Here is a 14,189-nt window from a genome sequence, read left to right on the forward strand (position 1 = left end):
TTATACAAAACAACCATAATTATTGTAAATTCTCCCAGTAATAACATTTTGTTATTTTGTAGTGTGCATTTTTAATTGTTGTAAAAAGTTTTTATTATTGTATTTTTATTAAAAATATCACAATTGCTCACAAGTATAATATTAAATAGATCAAAAAATCTAAAATATTCAATATATATGATAAACCATGAGTATTTTTACATTTGAAGACGAACTACTTCAAACCATGACGCTGTCCACTTCAAAAGTTCTTAGTTCTAACTTGAGTTTGAAAGCATACATAATAAAATTCTATAGTCTTGCACATCTTTTGCTTCAAAAGTAAAAAACAGAAACATAACAAGATACACAAAAAATAAACCATGAAGCTTGCTCCACCCTCCAATTCATCATCCATTTAATTGTGCACTTGTCTTTGTTGTGAGGTTGATTTGCTTAGCTATACAAGAATTTAAATAATTAATGCTTAAACTTAGTTAATAGTAAACTAAAAGAGTACAAAAAGAAAGAAAGTTAATAACCTCATTACGACTTTATAAGATGGCCATGCAATTACACTAACTACAGCACATAGGCATGAAATATTGAAGATTTATGCTTGGTAAAATACTCATTAAGTTAGCTCAAACACTTTATGATTATGAAATGAAAATGCAAATGATACACCAACCAAACATATAAATATATATATGTACAATACAACAACTAATTTATAAAGAAAACCCAATAGCATAGACACATGAACTAGAATTAGATCAAATATAAAGTTCCAAATAACAAGAGTAACGGATTTGCCATTTTTATTGTAGATTTCCAAATACTGTCTTCAGGGACCCTTGAAAACTCTGCTGTAATATAGAATATCAGTTCAGTGGCTTTAGGGAATAAACCAATTCCAATCATGAAACCTTTTTACTATAAATAAACCAAGAACTTAGGTTCAATTTCTTCGTGTTCAGCCAAGTGTCATCATATTGTATTCTACTAAAATATCTTAAATTAAAGAATGCTAGTAGTCATCACCCTCTGCCACCATACTTTTTAATCACCCAGAAATGAAAAAGAAAAATGCCTTAGCATTAAAAGGAAAGGTTCGGATGTCCAAAAGAGTGCTACTGCCCAAGTAGTATGAGCACATCATGACATTAGAAGAAGAAGACCAGAAAAAAGTAAAACAATCAGAAATATATCAAAATAGCAAGTTCCCTAAATCAATGTAAAACACAATAGCAGAAGAAAAATTTTGAGCATAAGACATGAGCAAGTAAGGATCAATAAAGCTACAGAATTACTAGAATCTAGGCTACACTAAGCATCATTGGAAAAATCATTCCCAAAATATTAAAATCCTGCTAGGCAACAATAAACTGTCATGGTAGAATATTAAGTTATTACCTGGGCATGATGACTTTGGATAGTATCCACTACATATTTTTCATGACCCCGCTCAAGATGGCGCCTTGCACCAATAATTAAAGACATAAGCACCCTTGAAAGCTATCGCATGCTAACAACAACCATTAGATAGGTACTTATCACACTCAGCATAAACAAAACTTGACAACAATCTCTAAAGCATCACTCCGTTAAGGTGTCTTTTTCATAAAGTGAAAATAGAATTTAAAGCAGCAACTTAGTAATTTGTCAAAAAACTAAAACTTCACAATTCAAAGCAGCAACTCAGTCATTTGTCAAAAAACTAAAATTAACAATCCACTAAAGATTAAATGCCTTTCATTTAATGGTAGGAATCAAATATATAATAAGATCGATTGAACACAGGGAAAAAATTGTTTCAACTTACTTTAAATGGTAATCCACGTTCTCTTGCATCATTCAGATTCTTTACAACTTCAGCATAGACAGCTGCCTTTTTCTCAAGGATAGGATTGTTAGCAAGAGGTACAAGCTGCATGCTAGAAGCACCAGATGAAGCTTGAGGGCTAGAAGTCATCGACATTATCTGACCAGAGCGAGCACCCCCACTACTGCTAACTATCATGTTGGTTCTAGGTAATGTGGAAATTTGACTCAAGCTTTGAAGACTATCTCATTTTTCTCTTTAACAATCCTCCTACAGAGCATTAAAATTTAAAAACCATCAGGATCAAAGCTCAACAGCAATGATAATCACTGCATAGAATATATTTATGCACACATAATCTATCTATAATTTGTTCATTATTCAGCTCAATGATATAAACACCTTATAAAACATCAAAAGAATTTAAAATATATTAGATTAATAACCAAATATTATTCATCACATGTGCGCTCACAATATCATTGATTGATTGATTAGGGTAACATTCTGCATATCCTGTATGTCATACTAACCTCCAACACTTTCAACATGTAATCATTAAAACATCTGAGGTTATCCTTTTGAGCTTCTTGGACAGCTGAAATAATTTCCATTTCATGCACCTGGTGCATAGGTATGATTAAGAAATCATTATCAGTCACAAACATGGCCAAAGTATATCAAGTTGTTAGAAGAACAACTATTTTCTCATAATCAATTAAATTTTCAGGCTTGCTTGCAGCTATATATTGAATGATTCTCTATTCTTAACAAAATATAAATATATATTATAGAGGAGAGTGAGAGAGAGAAAGAGACTATAAAACTAATTCACATGCCAACAGTCAGTACCAATGGCTTGAATAAACACTTGTATTTTAAAAAATTCGAATAATTGTTTTAAGTAGCTAAATTGGTTATAACATTATGCCAACACATTCAAACCACTCTAACAAAAGTAACATACAAGGATAGTTACTCCAGAGCAAGTAGAGAAAGCAAAAAATATCTTTTAAACAAAAAATAAAGGATAACAAGCACAAATGCAAACAATTTTAAGACTAACGTACCTGCTGTAGATATTCCTCAACAGTTGTTGCCTGCACAGGGAAAACATCCTCAAATGTTGTCTTCATAAAACATACAGCAGAAGAAAATCAAATGGCAAAGCAATTATAAATTTTAAAAATACTGCATAGTTGTTATCTGAAATTCAACAAAAACACCAAAGAACAAAAGTAGGGAGAGCTTCAAAAAGGACATGTTTTACTACAAGAGAAAATAAAAAAGGAAAGTAGTTGAATTTGGATCCAATACTTTTGCAAAAGGTTGTTGTGCTGAGGAAACGATAACTGAAGAATAAAGGTACAACAACAAACTTATTTTAATTAGTTTTACAAGTCCAATTAAATTTTTGAAAGATACAAAATCTTATTTGAGATTTAACGTTGAAATGGTGCAACTTTTTTTGCAACTAATACTTATCAATAGTTAAACAAGTTTGAAACCACCTTGACAAAAATAAAAAATAAAAAACTAGAACCCATGGAGCAAGATTATATACACGCATACACATATCATCACAGCAGCATCATCAACACACAATACTTCAATATTTTTTTACTTATTTTTGCATCATATGCTACAGAACTACAGTTATATAAATATATATATATATATAGAGAGAGAGAGAGAGAGAGAGACCTTTTTCTAAACTATGAGGCCTTGAAAGTGAGTATCAAAATCTGAAATTCCAGAGCTTAACTGGTCAGAATCCATTGATGCTTCTGCTGCTTCAGCAATGCCCAAAAGCTTTAAACACTAATTCCAACACTCAGCACCCCTCCATAGAAGCTTAGCTGCAAGACCATAATACCCAACATCATTAGCTGCATATGTATATAACAACATTGGTGCTCTCAAAAGTTTCTCTCTTAACACATAAAAGCTCTTTGGTCTTTCTTGTATTCTAATGCTTACAACCTCTCTAATTTTTCTCACTATATCCTCTCCATTAGAAACAATTCCAACACAAACAAATATATGTATTGATATATTCAAAATGTTTCTTGATATTAAACTAAAATCTAAAAACATAAAAAGAAAAGAAAACTCATAGACAAATGGCTTCTTGAGCAGCTGGGTTGCTTGGGTTCTTGCTTCAGCAGGGGCATCATCATGTGTGCTTCAGCGGCTCAACCAAAGAGAGTGACGAGAGACTAATAGATTTTATTTCATTTCATTGATAGCTCATCTTTTTTGTACTGGCTTTAGCTGCATTGCAAATTTAAATTGTATGTATGTTAGTTTAGTGAATCTAATAGACTGTATTTTATCTTTGATATAACTGCTTCTTTATTAGATAGCTCATACTCAACCTACAAATTTGCACACTTGTACATGTATCAATAGTGGAAAAAACTTGTTAGACATATGACAAATAAAAAAAATAAAAAAACATGATCAAAGCTTCTGAGTGGTGCTTATTGCATAATATCACTTAATATCTGAGTGGTGCTTCCACAACAAGTAGCAATAATTATATACAACAACAGAACAATCAAGCAATGGCTATTGGGTTGAATGTTATTCATAAAATAAAACTACATTTTAAAGTAATGAAATTAGGAAAAAAAGTTTTACCTGAGCGAATATAGAGTTGACTTCAGAAATTTTCACTCAACTCTATAGACAATGAAGCTCAGGGAGGAGGTTTAAGGTCAGTATTACAGTATATCTATATTCGCTCTACTCTATAGACAGATGTAACTCATAAAAGGATATCTCAGAAACAGTATTACATGTATATACCTAAGCGAATATAGAGTTGACTTCATAAATTTATTCAAAAAAATCTTAATAAATGAAGACCTGATGCCGTGAGATACTGAGGTGTTGTGCCTACTGCTTGCTGCCATCTGGCTTTTGTGAAGCTTTGAGGTGTCCTTCCAAATTGATGCCATGACTAGTGAGGTGAGCTGCCATGAAGACCTGGTGTCGTGAGGTTATGTGCCTTGCGTGAAAGATAAGATTTGTAGTGCATGAAAGATGAGAATGCCTCTTGCTTTTTGTCTTTCATAAACCGAAAATCGTGGACTCTTGGAATATTTCTGTACACAACAAAAATAGCACATAAATTTTTTAAAACAAAATTGTACTTAGAATAGTATTCAAAATATGAAAACTAACAACGGCTTCGAATACTTGAACTAATTAAGGAAACGTTTCCATTGGTAGTCTTGAAAACAAAATCAAAACCAAACAAGAACAGAACATTGAGAAGAAAAAATAATACATAAAAAGATCTAATAACCACCCTTGAGATCGTTGACAACATCGTAAGGAATGGGGGTAACAGTTTCCAACTGAGCTCCTTCGACCATGAAACCTGGCTTGGGACCCTCTCGCTGCCTCTTGGTGCTGATGGCCTCACCCTTCAACTTGGCCTCGACCTTGAGCTTATCGTTCCTTAACTTTCTGTTTCTGAACTCCTCAGTGCATCTAGAGGGCTGGACATGCTCCACACGAACATGAATCCTCTTCTTAATGATGCGGTTCCCAACCTACATTCAATATCAACAGTGTATCAACAGCTACAGTCAGTCAGCATATTACATACCATTCGGGGCACACTACACAAATCAGCATGGCAACTGGGTAATGACTAGAGCTAAACCATAAATATGTACAAGACTACACCAAATATGTAGCTAGCTAAACAAAGATGGAAAATTAACAAATATTTAGTATTGAGGTTAGAACTTGAACTAAAACACATATATATATATATATTAAGAAAATATTCAAATCTACCCACCCACAACAAACAATTGACGAAATCCACTTAAGCCCATAGCTCACCTTTTCTCAGTCATCGAATATACAATCATCATCAACCCACCCAAATAAAAGAAAATTAACAAAATCCCATAGATACATACATACATAAAAAACCATTTCTATACAGTAAAAGTCGGCCAAAACAAACAGATCAGAGTAAACATACCTGCTTGTTAACCTCCATGCCAATAGCGCGCTTGGTGATGTTCCAGACACGCCCAGTTCAGCCATGGTAGAACTTGTGGGGCATACCCTTGTGAATGGCGCCGTTAAACTTTCAAATCCATAAATCAACACAAAAAAAATCAAAATTGACAGGCTCAGTTACCTTAGTTTACATATAAATCATACTTCATATATCATAAATTAAAAAAATGGGTTAAAGTTACCTTACTTCACATAATGGACAGACTCGGTTGCCCATCGCCCATGGAGGAAAGGCCTCTGGTTCGCGCTAGGGAGAAGAAATGGTCAAAGCACTTTGGGGAGCATCTGCTTCGCCCCTTATTGCGTCTTTTCATCATCGTCCCAAAACCCTTTCCTGGGACCCTTCATCATTGATCCTTAGCACCCACATCTGAAAGAGAATGAGAGAGAGAGGTCGGTGAACGATGGTTCCAAACCAGAGAGCGAAAGAGAGAGTCACTGTGAGTGGGATGAACGAGAAATTGAGAGAAGGCAAGAGATTGGAGTGTGTGTGGCTATTTTTAGAGGGAGAGAAAAAGAGACAGAGAGGGGAACGCGGTTAGGGTTGATTTGTGAAGAAGAAGATACAAGAGAGAGAGAGAGATACTTTAGGGCTAATAGAATATTAGAGGGGGAGATGGAAAAGCTAGTGGCGGGCTTTAAAATTTACTGTACCAAGAGCGCGCCTAATTTTTCTATTTAACAATAGTGTTTTTTTAAAATTGTGATTTTTAGGTGTTATATTAGACTAAAATTCTTGTAGTGAATGATGGAAAGAAATGTGGAAATAACAAGTCTGACCACCATGAGGAAAAGAACGCAAAGTTGAGTTCAAATGAAAAGCCAACCAAGTATGAGCCTCAGTTCACTAATTACACCACTCTCTCGACCAACCGAGCAGAAATATATCTTGCTAGTCATGAAGAGGTTCCCTACAAGAAACCTCCACCCATCAGGAAAGAGATGAGGAAGAGAGATATGAATAAGTTTTGTCGTTTCCATGGAGATTATGGTCACGACACGAATGAATGCAATCACCTCAAGGACGAGATAAAATTTCTTCTCCGGTCAAGCAAGTTGAGGAAGTGCCGGGCAGAGACACCCCAAGGAGAAGGAGGCAGCAGCAATCCTGGGTTCAAACAACAAAGATCTCCACCCTTGCAGCCCGGACCTGTGGACTTTACCTTAGACACTATATGTGGAAGTCCACACTTGGCTGAGGAAAGCAACGAAGCAAGGGATAGGTATGCTGAGTGGGAGTGCTAGGATCAGGAGCGAGTGGAACGACGAGCGTCTGTGAATATATTACTTCTAAAACCCGCTTTCAAAGTGGTAGTTTAATTTCAAGTTGTTTAACTTGTTATTTAAATTTGGTTTATGAGCTAGTTATTTGCTGACCAGTCATCTATTTTTGAACAATTTTTGTTGTTTAAGACTCGTTATTAGATACGTATTGTCCTTTTTTAATTTACGAGTAATAAAAGTGATTACGCGCAGCGTGGTCGATTCTTGCTACAAATGTGCATGTGTGTTAATTATTCGAACAGTGTTCAACTGGTCGGTAAAATCGGACAGTGTTCAACTGGTCGATACATTCACACAGTGTTCAACTGCTCGAATATTTTCAATATATTCTGTGTTTCACGAGCAATTAACCGCTCGAATAGATTCAGTCAAGTAGCAAGTGACTAGGATCTTTCAACCCTCGATCGATTGGGGGGCACATGGGGTATGCTGGTATATAATTTAACGCAGGCAATAAGAGCACGAGCAAACATATTTGTTTTTAGGCTGACTTGTAAAATTTTGAAGTAAAAAAGGTCATTAAGCTAACTTGTTTGACAAAGCTTAAGTAACTTGGAATTTTTCAAAATTTCAAGTTAGAAGCAAATATTCGTGTGACAATAAATATTATGCTCATAAAATGTTAGAGAAATAAGAGTGTGAGAAAGTATACTTAGTATGGACTTATGAAATGTCTAGAATTTCAAAGTTAGAAAACTAAGTACTCATGCAAAAATATAAGGCATACATCAGAGTGACTTTACTATTCACAAAAAACTTATGACTTTTTAAGTCTAAAAAGACTTAGAATGTTTTAAGTTAACAAAGAAAAGTAAAGTATAAATGCCAACAGCTCGGCTATACGATAAAAATATCAAAGCTGCTATGCAACAATTGTCTTCACAAGAAAAAAGAGTAAACTACTGGCAAGGTACAAAGTTTAACCGATCAGGTGCAAAGTTTTCCTGGTTGGGAGAGCAGATACAACTTCCCTGGTCGGCTGAGCATATATCACTGATCGAGTAGGAAACGCTGTTGTTGAGCATGGCTGACAACGATGAGTCCCTGGAGTAAATCAAACAAACATGAACAAATGCATGCAAAGTAAATATTACATGGAAAAAAAATATCTTTGAGAAGAGAAGTCAATTTTTCCCCAAGATTGATTGCGAGAAATCAATCTCTCAAAATACTTTTGAGAGATTCGAACAAGGTATTTTGATGGTGTTTGGAGGGTGATGGCCGAGCGGATTGAGCATGTCCAGTCGGCTAGCTGCAGGTTCGCATCCGAGAGGCTAGCATGCCCGAGCGGCTGGCTAGGCATCCAAGGAGCTGAGGCGTCCGAGCGGAAGGTGGTGATGCATCCGAGCGGATGCTGGCAGTGTCTCCGGCCGGATTGGGCATGTCCAATCGGCTGGCTGCAGGTGCGCATCCGAGGAGACAGGCACGCTGAGGAGCAACTGCAGGTGTGCATGCGCATCCGAGCAGCTGGGGGGCTGCATGCGATCGGTTGGCTGTGTGTCCAAGGCAGGGGTGTGTCCGAGTGGCTTGGTTGTGTGTCCGATCAGATGGGATGTGTCCGAGCAGCCAGGCGTGCATCTGAAAGGTGGTGCCCCAGTGGTGCACGTGGTGTCCAAGCGGATGGTGCGGTGTCCAAGTGTTTAGGCCAAGCATCTGAGTGGTTTGCATGGAGTGTCCGAGCAGCTTGGGAGAAGAATGTACAAGTGTCCAAGTGGTTAGAAGAGGATAACCAGTTGGCCATACACATGCACTTCCAACAAGCTATTTCTGAGGAGGTGGGCTATCCTACTAGTCATGTACGAATATGAGGGCCAAAAATAGTAACCGATTGGCTAGAGGATTCCAAGGCGACAACAAATCTCAAGAGCATTGGGGACAAACATGTTTTTCTACTCATCGGATACTACAACAAGATCAAAAAATAGAATTTGAAGAAATCAAAAGAAAAGTTCGATCGTGGATTTATTACAAAAGTGAAAGTTACCGACTGGACGGAAGTTTTTGGATGACATCAAAAACATTTTGCTAGAAGAAAAGTATATCATACAAGTAAATCGTATAATAAACTTGGGGGGCAAATGTTATCCCCAAAAATTGGAGTTCGATGACGTGGAAATCAGAAGTGACAAGTGGCAATACATTGTCCGTAAACGACACATTAATAGTCAATAAATGTATTGGCTCTTCGGAGTTGTGATAAAGTGAACTGACCGACCTGGTAGAGTTTCTGTCAGACTGATAAGGATTTTTGACTGACCAGTCAGGTGTCATGACCGACCAGTCAGCTGTTTTTCCGACCAGTCAGGTGTCATGACCGACCAGTCAGGTTTTTGTCTGACCAGTCAGGTGCTTGTCCGACCAATCAGGCGTTTGTTCGACAAGTCAGGTGTTTGTTCGACCAGTCAGTCATTTTGGCCAACTAGTCAGTCTGTTTTGCTAGACCAGAAATGTGTTATGCTAGACCAGAGATGTGTCATGTTAGACCAGAAGTGTGCTAGAGGTGTGCTTTGCCGACGAGAGGTGTTTGCCTATGTCATCAGTAACAGCTTCAACCCGAATCATTCTCAACTGCCGCGGGAATCTCTCAGATATCCCGGAATAATAGCCATATTATTGTAATATTAGATTTATTTATATTTTATTAATTAAAGTCTGCTGGAAGAACAAATGACCCGGTAAAAGGGAGATATTTATGTACGATCCATGAGCCTATAAATAAATGGCTCATGGCATCATTTGGGGGGCTGATCTTTTTAGACTGAGAAAACTCTCTCGTTTTGGGATTTTGGGGACTGTTACTTGGGGCATTCTTGGGACATTTTCTGAGAGGTTAGAGAAACAAAGCTTGTATTCTCTAGAGAGAGAAACTCTATATTTTTCTACTTGCACTTAAGAAACTCAGTTGGCTCAAGTTCATCTGATCTTAAGTGTAGGCTAAATATATCACAACTCCAAGTGGATTAGGCTATTGCCAACAAATTGGGGCTGAACCACTATAAAATTATCTGTGTCGTATTTTTCTCTTGAAAGTTCATTGCAGTTTTGACGTCTACACGTGGTTGGCCAAAAACGCGGTCAACAGTATTCATGCACAAAATTGTAGTGAGAATACTCTGCCGAATTGCTCTGAAAAACTTTGAGAGAATATCAAGATCAATAATATTGACTCGTAGACTTGGCAGATTTCAACCGCTGAACCACGTAAAAGTTCTTGTGTTCTTGTGTTCTTTCTAAAATATTGTTTAGTGCTTTTCAAAATTAAGTTGACAAAAAAGGGCGTCAACAAATACAAACTAAGTAGAATTAGTATCTTTTTAGTTGAAAAGATACAACCTATGTTATTAAAACAATATCTAACTACATTTTAAATAATCAATAACTAACTTATCTAATATCTAACAAAAATGAAAAAAGGGTCAAAACAAATTAACCGGTTTATGCACTATCTGCAAAATAATCATTTTTTGTTTTGTTTTTGCAGTATCTATAAACTAATCATTGAAAGAAAGATAAAATGGTAGAAATCTTATTCATAAAAAAATTAGAAAAATTAAGAGATCCAACCCAAAATGAGTGTCAAAGTAAGGATCATATTGTTAATTAATAAACAACAGCGGAACAAAAATAACACAATTGAACAAAACATAATCATTGTTGTAGAAATAATATAAACAATTCAATTCAAATCATTGTAGAGATCGAAAATCATAATGTGATTATGTAGAACAATGTAAAGTTGCAAAACTTACATATTTATACAAATTATAATGATTGTGGATACTATACTATACAATTTTTCGAAGCAAATAAGGATCTGTTTTATAGATGAAAATAAAACAAAAAAAGAAAAAAAAAATTAATGACCTGACCAAATATGGCAATCTAAAACCATAAGTAATAATACAATTTTTCTTTTTACCTATTTTCATACATATTTAGTGATACCCATATCAATCCAACATGCAAAGAAACTAGCTTTTATTATCTAATATATATATATATACACTAGATACACGTGCATATTGTTTGGTTTTATTTATAGAATTTATTAATTATTTTTATTAAATTTATATTAATGTGATATAAATTTAAAATAAATATCATATTTTAATTAAATAATTTATTTATTTTTGTTTAAGTTTATGTTTGTTCTTGTTTTTTAATTTGGGAGTGACAATTATATATTATATGTTTAATGTAATATTAAATATTATACATGTATTTTAAATTTAAGTTTCTTGCTAGTTTAAAAAAAAAAGATTTTGTTACTAATTGACAGTAGATTATATTATATATTTAATATGATATTATTCTAATAAGTGAGTTTAAGTTTTTAAAATAGTTTTATTATTTTTAAATAATTATTATTGTAAAATATATAAAAAATATCCTATTTTAATTTGTTTAATTATTTATTATTTTTAAATAATTATTATTGTAAAATATCTAAAAAAAATATCACATTTTAATTTGTTTAATTATTTATTATTTTTTAAAAATTATCATTGTAAAATATCTCAAAAATATCTTATTTTTATTTTTTAATTTTTTTTAATTTTATTTAAGTTTAAGTATTTACAAACTACTGTTAGATATAAGAATATTCTGTTAAATATAAAAATATTCCGTTAAAGTTAACATTAAAAAAATAAAAATTCGTTAAAACCAAAAATTTCGGTTATCTACACACTTATTATATAGAATAGATATATATAGTTGATTAGATATTTGCAATACGTATTTTAATTTGTTTAATTATTTATTTTAAATAATTATCATTGTAAAATATCTAAAAAAAATATCACATTTTAATTTGTTTAATTATTTATTATTTTTTAAAAATTATCATTGTAAAATATCTCAGAAATATTTTATTTTTATTTTTTAATTTTTTTAATTTTATTTAAGTTTAAGTATTTACAAACTACTGTTAGATATAAGAATATTCTGTTAAATATAAAAATATTCCGTTAAAGTTAACATTAAAAAAATAAAAATCCGTTAAAACAAAAAAATTCGATTATCTACACACTTATTATATAGAATAGATATATATAGTTGATTAGATATTTGCAATACGTAATAGACTGAATGCAAAGAAATTATCTTAGGCTTGGGAACATCACGAGTGCAAAAAGTTGATGGAATTGAATTTTCTGATGATCGTACCTGAGAGTGAGAATAACAGTTATGCCTTCTTTTTTTTTTTAGAATAATTCATAGCTTATAAATTAATTGATATAACTAAAAGTTATTAAATTAATTAAATTATTAGAGCTTAGATTAAGAGGTCCATACTGCCCCATACTAACTCGATGACACAAATATAGAATTTTTGTATTAAAAGAAAATAATTGAAAATAATAAAATATTATTTTTAATCTCACAAAATAATATTATTTAAGGAATAATATTTAAAGTATTATTTATAAAATAATATTTGATTGCAAATAAAATTATATAGATAATTTTACAAAATTAATTTTTATTGAAAATTAATATGATCGTATTTAATTTTGTGGTATAATTTTATACAACATAAAGTAATATGATGAAAGCCCAACAAATAGTATTTTATAACGATAAAATACTACAGGGCCAAAAGATCACTGGTTTGTGCCAACCACAGTCCAAATAGATTATGGCCCACGCATAGAGCCAATGAGATTAGATCTAGGTCTTCTCTTTGGTTGTTCTATTAATAGAACATAACACCAATGAGGGAAAGGGGATGCTACGCATTTTTTGCCAAGAGAAAAAAATAGAGAACTTTGTTCTCTTTGTTTTGTAAGAAGAACATTTTCATGTGTTGCGATTCAAAAATGTGTTCTTATATATCCTATCAAATAGTATAGACATGCACCTGTTTCTTTTTCTTTGTGCGAGCTATAGTATGAAAAATAGTTGGATAGAAGGCTAAGACACTATTTATTCTACACGTGTTCTTTATCTAGAAAAAAGTATTTGTAATTTATTCGTATTCATGTTGCATGTGAAATATCTCATTCTAATTATGGTTCTTAGAGTTATTCATTCTCGAGGTTTAATAATTCTTATTATCGCATATAAATATTATTTCATGATTCCACTACATTGTTAACCACACTAGGAAAACCCAACAAAAAGTACCTAAGGTATCTAAGTAATTTATGGTCAAATGGAAAATTGAAACCCGCATCACTTTGCTCAAGTGATAGAAGAGTGCTGAAAGCAAACTTATTAAGGAAATCAATATCAGCTCACACTGTTCTCCAGATACTAGGTCGTGTGAAGATCATTAAACCTGGAAATAGTGTGATCTTTGCACAAGTGTTGTTTTTAGAGTTCAATACAATTGAATGGTCTGTAAATTAAGAAATCAATCAACCACGTTTGTAGACGATATTTAGTTTGAAGTTGAATTGTCTTCCTATTTTAAATTCAAATGTATAAATTATAGCTATATGATGTATCCCACAAAAATAGGAGGGTCGATTGTGACCTCATTCTCCTTTAGATAGATGAATTAGGATTGTAAAACACATGCAAATTTGAACACTGTTACTCTACTGAATTTCTATTAGAAAGGTTTGCAAAAAATCTCATTAGATTCCGATTTTAGTGATCTTTGTGTGCTTAATAAAAAATAGACTTGTGGATGTAGGTTTATTTTTTCCTTTGGGTAGAACCACATAAAAGTTTGGTGTTGTTTTTCTCATTTATTGTTGCTTTCTTGTGAAGATTGTTGCTGACATTTCTTAGTGTCAACACTGCCAAGTATATAAGTATAATGCATGCAGTAATGATATATATATATATATATATAATGCAATAATAAATTTAGCAAAGCATTGTCGATACTTAAATATACTTGATATGTAAATAATTTCTCAAAAAGAAAAAAAATATGATGATAAAGATGAACTATATCAATCTCAAGCTATGTAATGATAATATACGAACATGTTGATTACTAGCAAGCTGTCAAAGCCTTTGTGGTTGTAATCTTCTTCGCATTTCGGTTGGCGATTAAAGGAGAGAAAAAAGTATTGTAACAATTGTGGTAACAAGAATA

The 14,189-nt window shown here is 33.1% G+C and overlaps 2 protein-coding genes across 3 annotated transcripts; both read right to left on the bottom strand.

The window, feature by feature from the left end:
* Window positions 1-1,403: 1,403 nt before the first annotated feature.
* Window positions 1,404-2,094, bottom strand: LOC133784088 (nuclear pore complex protein NUP93B-like). The gene is made up of 2 exons (XM_062223601.1): window positions 1,805-2,094; window positions 1,404-1,507 (listed from the first exon to the last, which is right to left on the bottom strand). The coding sequence occupies exons 1-2, from the start codon at window positions 2,000-2,002 to the stop codon at window positions 1,448-1,450; spliced, it is 258 nt and encodes an 85-aa protein (XP_062079585.1). The 5' UTR covers window positions 2,003-2,094; the 3' UTR covers window positions 1,404-1,447.
* A 2,853-nt stretch (window positions 2,095-4,947) lies between these two features.
* On the bottom strand, window positions 4,948-6,195 carry LOC133784089 (large ribosomal subunit protein eL21x/eL21w-like). 2 transcript variants are annotated; one of them, XM_062223603.1, is made up of 3 exons: window positions 6,039-6,195; window positions 5,811-5,918; window positions 4,948-5,367 (listed from the first exon to the last, which is right to left on the bottom strand). In XM_062223603.1, exons 2-3 carry the CDS (start codon window positions 5,826-5,828, stop codon window positions 5,110-5,112), a joined length of 276 nt encoding a protein of 91 aa, XP_062079587.1. In that variant the 5' UTR covers window positions 5,829-5,918; window positions 6,039-6,195; the 3' UTR covers window positions 4,948-5,109. The 2 variants fall into 2 exon arrangements, with proteins under 2 accessions (XP_062079587.1, XP_062079586.1); XM_062223602.1 differs by having other exon boundaries at window positions 6,034-6,183.
* Between the last annotated feature and the right edge of the window lie 7,994 nt (window positions 6,196-14,189).

This window comes from Humulus lupulus, chromosome 6, assembly GCF_963169125.1.
Source record: "Humulus lupulus chromosome 6, drHumLupu1.1, whole genome shotgun sequence".
Lineage (NCBI taxonomy): Eukaryota > Viridiplantae > Streptophyta > Magnoliopsida > Rosales > Cannabaceae > Humulus > Humulus lupulus.

Coding starts and splice junctions, on each gene's coding strand:
- LOC133784088 (XM_062223601.1), bottom strand. CDS start 2,002: ATGATAGTTAGCAGTAGTGGGGGTGCTCGCTCTGGTCAGATAATGTCG. Junction 1,508..1,804: donor AACGTGGATTACCATTTAAA/GTAAGTTGAAAC, acceptor GGTTGTTGTTAG/CATGCGATAGCTTTCAAGGG.